Genomic DNA, 13,380 nt, shown 5'->3' with positions numbered 1-13,380 from the left:
GTCCCTAGTTCTTGTAGGGATCCCTCCCTTACATCTATAGGTCTTCGTTCAGACTAGCTGAGGACTTTAGCGGGTCTGATCGCAGGATCAGGTTCCCCGTTACATCGTAGGGATCTAGCTTAGTTCAATTGTAGGGACAGATCTCCTGTCTTTCCTTAGTGCTTGTAGCCTATCATAGCAATCTCATCAGTCGGTTTCTGCTCCTTCTCCATCTGGTCAGACCTTCATGTCGACATCTCCCAGCCACGACTCATCTTGTCATGATTTCCAGCCTAGAAAATAACATTGTTACATATATTGTATATATACAGTACAGACCAAAAGTTTGGACACACCTGCTCATTTAAAGATTTTTCTGTATTTTCATGACTATGAAAATTGTACATTCACACTGAAGGCATTAAAACTATGAATTAACACATGTGGAATTATATACTTAACAAAAAAGTGTGAAACAACTGAAAATATGTCTTATATTCTAGGTTTTTCAAAGTATCCACCTTTTGCTTTGATGACTGCTTTGCACATTCTTGGCATTCTCTTGATGAGCTTCAAGAGGTAGTCACCAGAAATGGTTTTCACTTCACAGGTGTGCCCTGTCAGGTTTAATAAGTGGGATTTCTTGCCTTATAAATGGGGTTGGGACCATCAGTTGTGTTGTGCAGAAGTTTGGTGGATACACAGCTGATAGTCCTACTGAATAGGCTGTTAGAATTTGTATTATGGCAAGAAAAAAGCAGCTAAGTAAAGAAAAACAAGTGGCCATCATTACTTTAAGAAATGAAGGTCAGTCAGTGCGAAAAATTGGGAAAACTTTGAAATTGTCCCCAAGTGCAGTTGCAAAAACCATCAAGCGCTACAAAGAAACTGGCTCACATGAGGACCGCCCCAGGAAAGGAAGACCAAGAGTCACCTCCGCTTCTGAGGATAAGTTTATCCGAGTCACCAGCCTCAGAAATCGCAGGTTAACAGCAGCTCAGATTAGAGACCAGGTCAATACAACACAGAGTTCTAGCAGCAGACACATCTCTACAACAACTGTTAAGAGGAGACTTTGTGCAGCAGGCCTTCATGGTAAAATAGCTGCTAGGAAACCACTGCTAAGGACAGGCAACAAGCAGAAGAGACTTTTTTGGGCTAAAGAACACAAGGAATGGACATTAGACCAGTGGAAATCTGTGCTTTGGTCTGATGAGTCCAAATTTGAGATCTTTAGTTCCAACCACTGTGTCTTTGTGGGAAGCAGAAAAGGTGAACGAATGGACTCTACATGCCTGGTTCCCACCGAGAAGCATGGAGGAGGAGGTGTGATGGTGTGGGGGTGCTTTGCTGGTGACACTGTTGGGGATTTATTCAAAATTGATGGCATACTGAACCAGCATGGCTCCCACAGCATCTTGCAGCGGCATGCTATTCCATCAGGTTTGCGCTTAGTTGGACGATCATAGATCTTTGTGTTCCTGTATTTTCATAAAGAATTTCTAAATCAGATAACACCTAATATTGTATAGCTAGGGGGAATTAAAAAATACCCAAATGTTCATTTAATATTTCAAATATATACGGTAATACTTCTCCAATGAGAAAAGTTTTAAAAGTCAGAAATAGATTCTAAAAGTTGTAAATGATGTAAATTTATTGTAACTAATAACTATAATGCCAAAATGTGGGAGATGCTGCAGATGAAACTTAAGAAGTAATTCACAGAAAAACATTTAACTTTAAATACATTATAAAACTATTTAAGGACAGAAGTGATAGAATTGCTACACGCTGTATGAGATGCATGGTGTTAGTGAGATAAATGCTGTGGCAGGGGTTACAAGTTAGGGTGGGGCTGTACTGAATAGAGTCTCTTTGGAAAAGTCTCAGCAGCAGCCCTGTCCACCATGCACAGAGTAAAAAGACAGTAAAAACATGGGAGGCAGCCTGAGCAACAGGTTATGAGCAGCCTGAAGATCCAGCACCTGGAAAACGGACACAAGCAGTGCTCTGAAAACTTAAAGGAAAGCACTGTGAGAAGCGACTTGAGAGAAGCTGAAATAGGATGAAATTGGAAAGTGAGGACAGACAGTGACTGTGAAAAAAAGCAGATACTGTAGAAGAAATCTAATCAGCCTACAGAAAGATTGTCATTATAAACAATGCCAAAGAAAGAGGTCAGGAGGAAGAGATAAGGGAACAGAGGAGTGTCATATAGTCCCAAAGAAAAAAAAAGTCTCTCTGGACCCAAGAACAGAGTTGGCAACTATCTAAGAACAGCTCATAAGAACTTCCCACCCTGTTCTGCTTGGTAGATCTAAGTTTTGGGAACCTTTACATAGATAAGGAACCTGGAATACACCTCTTCTCTTCATTCATTCCTGTCTCTGCAGTTGACTCAGCCCAAGACAGAAGCAGGTTTTACTTTTGCAATCCAAGAGCTGTAATGTGAAACTGAGCTACACTTGTTCTGAGAGCCTGCAGCACCGAGAGTCAGAGAGCAGAGCTGAGGACTGCTGCCTACATACAAGCTGGAGAAGGACACACCACCGCCGTCCACAGCTGGTCACCGCAGACATCTCCACTGGGACTACCCTGGTCACACACCACAAGACATAAGCTCCCTCTCTCTGTCCACTTCGCATGATTGACGAGAAGACTGAGGAATATCTAGTTTAAGCCCGGCAGGTTTCAAGGAAACTTCTATAGGAGGAACATGCTGCACTTTGTGGAATAAGGACTACTTGGAAAGCTACACCACAATGTAAGTTTTTTTTAGCGCCAGAAGAACACACACTCAGGGGCAACCTGCCTGGCACCAGATATGGTGAAGCACCAGATCCTGGTGGCAACTCAGGAAACACAAACTCACTTTATCTATATATCTATCTTTCTGTATAACTAATATATATACAGTTTTTTTTCTTTTGCAGATATTATGGTAGTTTTATTATGTTCCAACTTGATGTCCCTGAGGGTATAAGTACTAGCACTAGATACTCAGACAACCCTTCATAGATTATCTGTGCATGTAAAGGCTTGTGCATGCTGTTATTGAACATTAGTTGCAGGTTGGCTATTAACAGGAAGCTTTTTTTGTAAATTAAACTTATTAAAATACTCCTTATTTTCTGGCTGTGAATACAATCCAGATCAAACATTGACATATTTTTCAGTTGGGAGGAAGGAATTATTCTTGGATGCTTCAATCTGTTGAGACTTTTCTAGATGGAGCAGAGTTATAAGTTGTAGATGGAATTCATCAAATGTTTGTGGAAATGTGGACTCAAGTTTCAGGCTATTTCATAGGAAATACTAATATTAGGGCAAAACTTATTAAAGTTCATGACTTTACAGAATGTTCTTCTGTGGCTTGTTGATTAAATTCATGGTACCTCTGTATGCAGTTATATATATATTTTTTTGTTTGATTTCCTTTTTCATGTATTAATTGACTTTGTGTAATAATTAGTGCTATTCTCTATGTGGTGTGTTTCCTCAGACAATTAAATAGATTAATAAAAATATTATTTAAAAATGAATTATAGATTTTATAATAAAAAATTAAATTAATCCAAGTTAATTGGATATAAAAAGTAGATATGTCCATTTTGTCAGACAGATGGCAACATCTGGCTTGAATAGGGCTTTGACTATGAGGCAGAGTTAATAAATGATTATATTCCTATTTCTGCTACAGAAATATATAGAATGCTGCACTGAATGTCCTGGATATTACAGATCACCTGGTAGTGATTCATACTAATGATAATGTTGTATGAGTACTGAGGACATTGCCATATTAATTAGATTGTTCATGTAGCAATTGTATAGGGTGTCATTTTCTGAATTTTTACAATATGACGTTCTTAGCATGAAGGAGAGATCATCGTCCTTTACAACCAGTAAATGTGGCCACAGATATGATGATAATTCTGTAGCTCTAGCCATAATATTAGGAGCTGGAGTATTAATGCTCCAGCTTCTAAATTACATTCTATAATCTACCAATAACCAAACTACCGAGATGTAATATTACAATATATACAATTCCAGAATGACAGATATTTGTTGAATGGGTTAGTAATCATTTCTGGGAATAGATAAAATGTTCTTTTCAAGTTTACTCACTTTACTCGCAAAATGTTACTTTTCTGTTTGTTCGTCTCCATTTGGATGCTGCATTTTACCAAGTCTATTTCCTCAGAAAAAATCAATACTTAACAGTACTTAATAGCCTTTGGTTTCTTGATTCTGCTCCAAGTACCCAACCACAAAACTGATTTTTTTTCTGCAATGGCGCACATAGCATAGCACAGTGTCAATCAGAATCACCATATTTGTAAGTTCTTATCGTAGTGACCATTCCACTGGAAAGCCTTGCTAGCCCACTATTATACAGGTGCTCATATTTCCTTGTCAGTTTGTTTCCCAAGTACTGATATTGATATCTATATATTGAGATGGTCGGTGAGTGCTGCTATTTGTCTTATGATATAGAACATCAGAATATGATGAATTAGATTTGCAATAGATTTTCACTTTAGTGAAGAACTAAAAAAATAGCTGTGCTCATAGTCAGTGCCCATATCCCTTTATTGTGGCCAGTGTATAGAATTGCTTCATGCCCAGTAGAGTAATGTGGGTAAATCTCCTGATAACATAAACCTCTACAGTCATAGCTTATGTAGAAGAATAAGATATGTTACTATGGCCGTCTGCTGGGCAGGCACTAGAATTCAATGATCTTATGTCCCATAACTCTTTTTGATCTTGGCTGAGTTGGAAACAACAGTAACAACAACAACAACAACATGAGTATATAATAATACACACAAATAAAAGCAGAAATAAGCCAACAATAAACTTTTTATACAGATATAGCAAAGCTGAAATTGCTATTTGGCACTACTCATCTTCTATCTATGTTTTCATTCAGGCCTGTGAGTAAGCCGACCTCATTTTTATCAGGGTAGATTAAGATTTGCTACAGATGCTACTTTGTAATGTTGTCATATGGTTTGCAGCATAGACCTCCAGTCGTTTGGCTACCATATCCAACAAAATTATTTACATCCTCATTACTTACCTAAGAAATCGCATTGCTTCAGACCCGCTGCTCTGTTCTCCCCGCCAATCTCTGTTTATGTTCCTGCAGCAGTCATGTGTCATCAACTGATATAACCACTGCAGTCAATCACTGGCCTCAGCATTCTCATGCAGCCCACCTTGTCGCTAAGGCCAATTATAGGTTGTTAACCCCTCTGTAGCAGGTACGACCCATGTCTGGGGCAGGGGTAAGGAGCAGTTCTAGGAGCTGAGCTCGGCCATAGACTGTGAGTGCTGGATGCTTGGGCTCGCTCACTACGAGCACATGGCACGGCCGTGTGCTATCCGATGTTTTATCGGATATGATTCGGACCAATGTTATTCTATGGGGAATCTCAGATCTGTAATTTTTTTCTCATGTCGATTTGGCATGAGAGAACAATCACAGCATGCTGCGAGTGCATCCAATTTTTGGACCACACTCACCCATTCAAGTCTATGGGTACGTGTGAAACATTAGACTGCACTCGGATATCATCCGAGTGCAGTATGATTACCATGGACCCATGCAATCTTCTCCATCTTACCCTCACCTGTGCTATGATTCTCTGATGTGAGAGAATCGGATCACACTAAGATGACACTCGGATCAAACTCTGACAGAGCTTGATTCGAGTGTCATTAGCATAATTGGCCCGATTTTCTCGCACTAGAGAACATACTCTTGTGTGACCTCGGCCTTATACAGCTAACAGCAGCAATTAGAGCTAGATCTGATCACTGTTGTTTAACAACATAAATGCTGCTGTCAACCTCTGAAAGCTGAATTTAAGGAGCGCAATCAAGTGGGGCATCAATTCAGGCAATCAATAAAAAAAAACAACATAAAAGTTTGAATCATCCCCTCCCCTTTTCCCAATACAAAAATAAAGTAAAAAAAATAGAAGAAAAACATATTTAATATTTCAACATCCACAAAAGTCCATTCTCAATTATTTAACTGTATGTTAAACACTGAAACAAAATAAAACTAAAATGTATAAATTCCACATTGGACAGTTTTTCCATCAATGTATCTTTGCTAAAAATGCAATAAAAAAAGTCATATGTACCCTAAAATTCTCCCAATGAAAACAACAGCTTGTCAAGCAGAGAAGAAGCCATTTGATGATAAAATAGTTACATGTCTCAGAAAATTGCTATACAAATCAAATCCTGTTTTTACAAAGTTCTGACATTCTATTTAACCACTGAAATATAAAAGAACTGGACAACTAGACAAGTTTGGAATTGCTGCAATCGTACGGACCCGACGAATCATGTTACCAAAAACAAAGGCCGAATTGTAATTTTTTTTCAACATCTCACTGTACTTTTTTTTTCAGCACATAACATGGTAACATGAATGGTGTCATTCAAAACTGCAACTTGTACAGCAAAAGTTAAGCCTCATGTTTCTATGTTGATGGCAAAATAAAAAAAATATTACTCTGGGAATAAAGGGAGGCAAAAACGTAAATGCAAAAGTGAAAAAAGGCCGAGGCTGGTAGTGGTTGATTTTACTGATTCCCATTGTGTGGCATATTGGTTGCATGCAGCCCTTTAATCATAAATAAGAAAAAATGTAAATGAATGGAATTATCCATGTAACCAATTTAGCTGTTTATTGATTTTCTGTTACTGGTCTCTCCGTGTCCTGGGAAGTAACCCTCAGGAGAGAAACGCCTGCAGCATTTTTACACCACTTGCTCCCTGCAGAAATCTAGACTATGAGGTTCTGCCATGGGTTACCATTTTGCATGGTAGTAGTATAGATTTGGTAAAGTGGTGTTATGAAGTATGGTAAACTTGCTACTTTGTAAGATGACTTTAAGAACGATGTACGAAACGCTGAGATTTTGCTTTCTAAAAATGAATGGTCTTCAGATGATTTGGGTTTAACACAACATGCACAACTGTCAGCTTGGTTGGCACTGCTAAAGCCTAAGGATGTATAACTCCTTTCATTGAAGCTTCACGGTTCTAGCCTTGCCATACAAGTGAATAGCAAGTACTGTTTGCCGCTTCAGAATCTATTATATCTTGCGTCACGAGAGCGAGTGCCAACCGTATGATAGAAAGATGCATTAGCTGTCTAATCTGCTCCGGCACTTGGCAGTACTGTCATACCAGCAAAGAAAGGAAGGTTTCTATTCATCCAGTGTGAATAGCTGCACTGTACTGTGCTAGTAAGTTTGATCATAATTTGTTTCTTATGCTACTTTGTATATTCTATTGTTAAACATGGAAGCAAAACAAACAAACAAATGCTTGTCACTTTTTGCTTTTTTCATATAGAAAGAGCCGTCTTTCTTTATATTCTTGACTTGACCTTCCTAACAATGCCTGTTGACAGAGGTATTAATTTGCCATGAACTTTGTAGATTATCAAGAGGGAAAGTCACAGCTGAAACTTATATTTATAAAGTGACATCAGGATCCGTATGTCGATTATCAGCATTAATGGGGTTAATTGGCTGGTTTTCAGCATGAAGCCCATGGCAATAATGAACATTTCGTGATTTCTAAAATCTAATCATTTCATGTGGATTTTTCAGAGTATGAAATGTTCTGTTCACAATGGTTGCTGGCAGAATGCTTGCTGATTCTGTTAGGGTTTAGGCACAGAATGCGAGTTTATAGAACAAAGAGATTTGCCTAGACTGGATACAATTGTAGCGGAATACCTGCTATAAGAGGGCATAAGTCTGTGCAGGTTTAGGCTATGTTCACACATGTTGGGTTTTTTTACATCACAAATTTGCAGCAAAACTGATCTCTGGCAGGAAATTAGCTGCTTCAAAAAAGTTTTGCTGCATTTTTTCAGCGTCTTTTTCACTGTCTCTATGCATGTACATAAAGTTCTTTGAAAAAAATAGAACCCCATTCTATTTTGCCATCAAAAACGCTGATGCAAATTTTGGTGTGTTTTTTCAGCATTTTATTTTACCACCCATTACTTCCTATGGGTGAAAAAACGCTGAAAAAAACGCTGAAAGAAGTGACATTCTCTATTTTTCAAAAACCCAACCAAGCCACAAAATACGTGTGGCGCCCCGAGGGTTCGGTTGCCACAGGGGTATTGCACCTCAACCAGAGGTGTGATATTCCACTCCCAGGTAAGGATAGAGTGTGAACCAGGGCTCAGTTAGCTGCATACACACACTCACCCCATTTCCAGGGGACAGCTCGACGGTGCTCCCATTTATGCAGGCACAACTGACCATGTCCCTGGCTGGAGTGGGGAGGGGGGAGAGAACCCAGTGATGTAGGAGCAGAGGGGACGGTTTCTGGGGCATAGGAAGGAGCTCATTGGGTGCAGGTCACAGAGAGGCAGATAAAAGGTGGGAGCCATCTTAGAAGTTGAGTCAGTTCAGTGAAGCAGAGCAGAAAGGAGTGAGAGCTGACAGGGAGCCGAGGCTCAGCCTGAGCTCAGCTCCACGAGGCAGGCCTAGAGAGAAGGCCGGGGCGAGAGAGGAGAAGAGGAGAAGGAGAAGGAAGGAAAGAGGAGAGACAGAGGAGTAGAAAGGCTCCAGAAACAAGAAGGCAGAAGGGACCCTAAGAGAGCAGAACGGACAGCAACCATTGCAAGCCTGCGTTATATCGGGTGAAGGGTCAGGCCGCGGAAGGGTACCGGATTCCCCAGTTGGTGGAGGTAAATCATCCCTCAGCCAAGAACCGGAGGTCGTGATCATTTATTGGTGCGACCCCTTGCTACACCCGCTAGGAAGGCACCACGTAGGGTCAGGGAAACTGGCGCCAAGTTTTACCAGAGAAGGCCCGAGGCAGCCGGACAGAAGCGTGGTCACTGGTGGGGCACGAGAGGCCAGAGAAAGGATAGAAGGGGGTCCTGTGCCACACTCCTGAGTTGCCTGGGGTTTGACCGAGCCCCTCACCTGGTGGACGCAACACGGCTTGGGCAGTCATTGCTGACAGAGGTGACTTGGATATAAACTGTGAGTAAAAGGCCTGAACTGCACCATTGGACTCTATGTGATTTATGCTGCGCCTGCACCATCACCCCCAGCATCCACCTACATTGCCCTGAGGCTACACTCTTCCCGTGGGGAGTTATCCTATCCCTGTGCTGCACACCAACACCAGCCTCAGCGGTCTGCCTTGCAGCGGCGGTCATCCCTGACCGCAATCCACGGGTGGCCTAGTCGGACATTCAAAACACTCATAAATAGACTGCCACAGCATTTGGTCTGACCACCCTGAGCCACGGGATAGGGTTGCCACTATTACCCCCAGCATCGCACAGAAGCCCGGTTCCGGGTGCCCCACGGCCCAGGGGGCGAGTCATACGCAACAACAAAAAAACATGATGTGTGAACAGAGAATTCAGGTTTCTCATAGACTTTGCTGGTACTGCAAAACCCAGCTGAAAATTTGTATAAAAATCTGCATCAAAAAACGCTGAAAAACACAACATGTGTGAACATAGCCTTACAGTCTCAGTTTTGTCCTTCACTCAGAACAAGAAATATGGTGAAGATGGTAAGGAATTGAAATACAGAAGTATAGGAGAAAGTTACTGAATTTCACGTTTTACATTGATTAGACAGATTTATGTAAAGTTGAACAATTACTTTAATAGTAAAATGCCACCATTGATTTTATGTCATTCCTTATATAATGAACAGTCATATAGAGGAAAATTGCCATTTAGAAGAAGTTGTTATAGATAACCTGTTTACTTTTTAATGGTGTAGACCGGGTTAGTGGTGATTTATATTTTACTCTATTATGAAGGCGTTTTTGTACAGTTTCAGATTTTACTGTACCTTTTGGTTATTTAATGACCATACTCATTGTGTAAAGATGATTTAAAACGTACCTGTAATTTTAGATTACTTTTAAGAATAAGCTATAGTGTGTGTACTTGAGGAATGGCACTATTTCTGGCCATTACATGACTTGTAGCATGTGTTTTTTCACCAGTATTCCCTACTGAAGACTGCCTTTCATACACAGTACCCAGAGACATGAGGCATACCTGCTCCCCTGCCGCTATGTAGCACATGTTTAAAAGCAGCAGCTTTAGGGCTTTATAGAGCATTATAGAGCAGTGCAGCTGTGAATCCAGCACTGGTGTGAGATAACACTTACTAGAAAGTAGCTCTGTGCCATTCTTTGTGTGTCTTTCTGCCTGTGTCTCTCTCCTATTCTCTCTTTTCCTCCCCTTCCTCTCTACATAGAGTTTAAAAAGCATCTGTAATCGAATTCCTCAATGAGCTGGCAGCCTGTCTTGAGTAAATGATAAGTTCATGGAGACGTATCATTTTTCTCTGATAAGACACATTTGAAAAAAGTATTAGGAAACCTACACATTACATTTTTTGTCATTCGATTCTAAATCCAAAGGCATTAATATGGAGCTGATCCCCCTTTTGCAGCTATTTTAGTTAACACTCTTGTGGGAAGGCTTTCTACAAGACTTTGTAAGGTGTCTGTGGGAATTTTTGCCCATTCATCTAGAACAGTATTTGCTGTTGGACGAGAGGGCCTGACTTGCCATTTCGGTACTAGTTCATCCCAAAGATGTGGTTGAGATCAGGGCTCTGCATGGGTCAATCCAATTCTTCCACACCAAACTCACTTAACCATTCCTTTATGGACTTCGCCTTGGGCACTGGGGCACAGTCATTCTGGCCAGAAAAGGACCTTCCTCAAACTCTTCCCACAGTTGGAAGCAAAAAGTTTTCCAAAATATCTCGATATGTTGAAGATTTCCCTTCATTAGAGCTAAGGCCTCATCCAACGACTGAAAAACAAATATGATTATCCCTCCTTCACCAAATTATACAGTTGGCACAATGCAGTCAGGCAGCTAATGTTCTCCTGACGTTCACTAAACTCAGACTCATTGATCAGACTGTCAGATAGAAAAGCTAGATAGTTCACGCCACAGTACAAATGTGGTAGAATATTTAGGAGGAGAGAAATTTTACAAACTGACTTCTTGCAATGCTGGAATTCTATAACAATATCACTTTCTAACTAAGTGAGCTCTTTAGAAGGACCCATTCTTTCACAAATGTTTGCAAAGGCAGACTCCATGGCTAGGGGCTTGATTTATATTACGTTGGCAATGGGACTGAATGAAAAACCTAAATTCATGAATTAAAAGGTGTGTTCCAATGCTTTTGTCCAAATAGTACATATTACAAATGTTTTTAAGTTTGCTCGTACTGTTGCAGAGTTTGTTGAAAATGACAGTGAGTATTTCATGTAGTGAATGGTTTTGCGATTGTGGAAATCCTGAGTGCTTTCACCCATTCAGTTCGGGAATAATTATGGTGAACAGACCCTTACAGATGGCATCTTCTGACATATGACCCTAATGTGACAGAAAAGCTTTCTATGATGGTTGCCGTTCTTAGTCCCATGGCCTGAAGAGAAACGCGTTTATCAAGTTTTGACCTAAATATCTTTAAAGCAAGCGGTAACCTCAAGACATTTGTAGCCAATTTTGTCTCATATGAAAAAAAATACCATTACCGACTCCAAAAGGTCACGTGTATTATTTCTTTAAGTTGTGTTATGTCCTAAGGTTGTCCTAAATAATTTTACCTGCTATTAAAAAGTCAGGTTGCTGCTGTAATTGCAGTAATTATATCCCCCAATTTCTAATATTCTTCTTCTTGAAATTATTTAGTGTTTGCAAGACCCCTGTCCCCTGTTTGCAAGAACTGTGTCCCTAGCATTAATGCTTGTGGCTGCCCATTGTGGTTTCTATACCCATGACAGTAAGTCCCATTATATGTGTATTTATGTGGACTGACCCATGGTACAACTCTACAGGGCATGGGTATGGCACCAATCTTGAGAAACTGTGCTCAATATTAATTGCGCTGCTGGATTTTATACATCACATGTAGTATATAGGGATGAGAGGACCCATAGACGTTCGTGTTCATCGGATTTGACTTTAGTCCAAAGTTTGGGTACCAGAACTCTACCCAAACTTTAACCAGAACTGAACCCCATAAAAGTGAATGGGAACCCGAACTGTGGTTTTGTAAAATGCCTCGAACTCCAAACACCAAAACCGACTACCGGAAGAAGTCTGTGTTCGGAGTTCAGCAACGGACACCTACAAACCCCAAACTTTACAGTTCGGGTTCACTCATCTCTAGTATACAGAATGGGAAAGCCGACAAAGCCAAAGTTGACTTTTTAGTGTTACTTTCTAGATTAATTTTAGACTTATTGCATGTTTTACTGTTCCAATGCACAAAAATAAAAAATAAAAATGAAAGAACTTTGAAAACATGACCTACTGGTTTGCTGATGCGAGTCCTACAAAACAAAGGTAGGAAGAAAAGGAGGCGGAGAATGAAAAGTAAAAATTGCTTCATTTTTGTTTTCGATTTAACGGAGAAATATGAAAAAATGTGCTGTAAAATGAACAAATAGTTCTTATTACTGTAATAATACAACTGTTTCTGTTTCAGGTTTATCCATTTTGCTCATTATAGCAATGATTGTAAAAAATAATGTATGTAAGCTAGACTGTTTGTCTATATCACTGATCCATGACACAGTAAATATATAGAGTAACGTATACAGAGACATGTACATTAATGTAGATACAACAGATATTTTTCCGGTTTTATTAGGTTATTTTGCTCCCGAGTGTAACTGTTGCACGTGGTGTAGCCTTCGTAAGCTATGTGTGCAATACAAATATCACTTTCAGCATCATGAATAGTATCACAGATGTGAGTGAGCAGTAGCTGTCAGAATGTTAATACTTCATAAGCACTTCATTAACTAAAGAAGAGGCGTCCAATTCTGGGGAGAGAAAAGTTCTATAAATGGTCCCTTTCTTGTTTCACAGGACACCCCCCTTAAGTGGAATGTGGAGTAATCACTGGAAAAGGAAGATGCAGCATATGCTCTATTTTATTGCTGTTTATATTGCATGCGTCCAGCGCACTGGTAAGTTTTTTTGTTTAATCTCACTTTTCTATTTGAAGGGTAAACTGTTTGCTTATTTTATGTCTGAGTTGGGTTTACAGACGTTACAATCGTTGAGTTGATACACCAACACTGGATTACTATCGTTACGGAGAACGATAACTTGTACCGTAAAATAAGTACAAAGAAGATTATTTTTCACAGAAATGTTACTTTTTCGCAGTACGCACACAAGTTTAAGGCTTTAAGCAGAATCAGAACATTCAGTACACAGCATTGTTAATAAACTGAATGAACAAGATGACTGCAAAACTTCTTTTGTCTAGGACAAAAATTGCCTAAGGTCTCCTTTTGTATGACAGCATGTTATTTATGGAATCCACC

The 13,380-nt window shown here is 39.9% G+C and overlaps 1 protein-coding gene across 7 annotated transcripts in view; it reads left to right on the top strand.

The window, feature by feature from the left end:
* The first annotated feature begins 1,828 nt into the window (after positions 1-1,828).
* Positions 1,829-13,380, top strand: part of ADGRG6 (adhesion G protein-coupled receptor G6) — a 217,112-nt gene continuing 205,560 nt past the window's right edge. For 4 of the 7 annotated variants that reach the window (XM_073672752.1, XM_073672750.1, XM_073672751.1 and 1 more), the window contains exons 1-2: positions 1,830-2,746; positions 12,917-13,017. In XM_073672752.1, the coding sequence (XP_073528853.1) occupies positions 2,745-2,746; positions 12,917-13,017 (103 nt within the window). In that variant the 5' untranslated portion in view covers positions 1,830-2,744. Of the gene's footprint in view, positions 2,747-12,916; positions 13,018-13,380 lie in introns of all 7 variants that reach the window. The other 3 variants (XM_073672747.1, XM_073672745.1, XM_073672748.1) reach the window with 1 other exon arrangement.

The sequence above is a fragment of the Phyllobates terribilis genome, unplaced genomic scaffold (assembly GCF_046119375.1).
Source record: "Phyllobates terribilis strain yellow unplaced genomic scaffold, ASM4611937v1 Scaffold_3__8_contigs__length_932513732, whole genome shotgun sequence".
NCBI classification, from domain to species: Eukaryota; Metazoa; Chordata; class Amphibia; order Anura; family Dendrobatidae; genus Phyllobates; species Phyllobates terribilis.
This window is presented reverse-complemented; position numbering and strand designations above follow the sequence as displayed.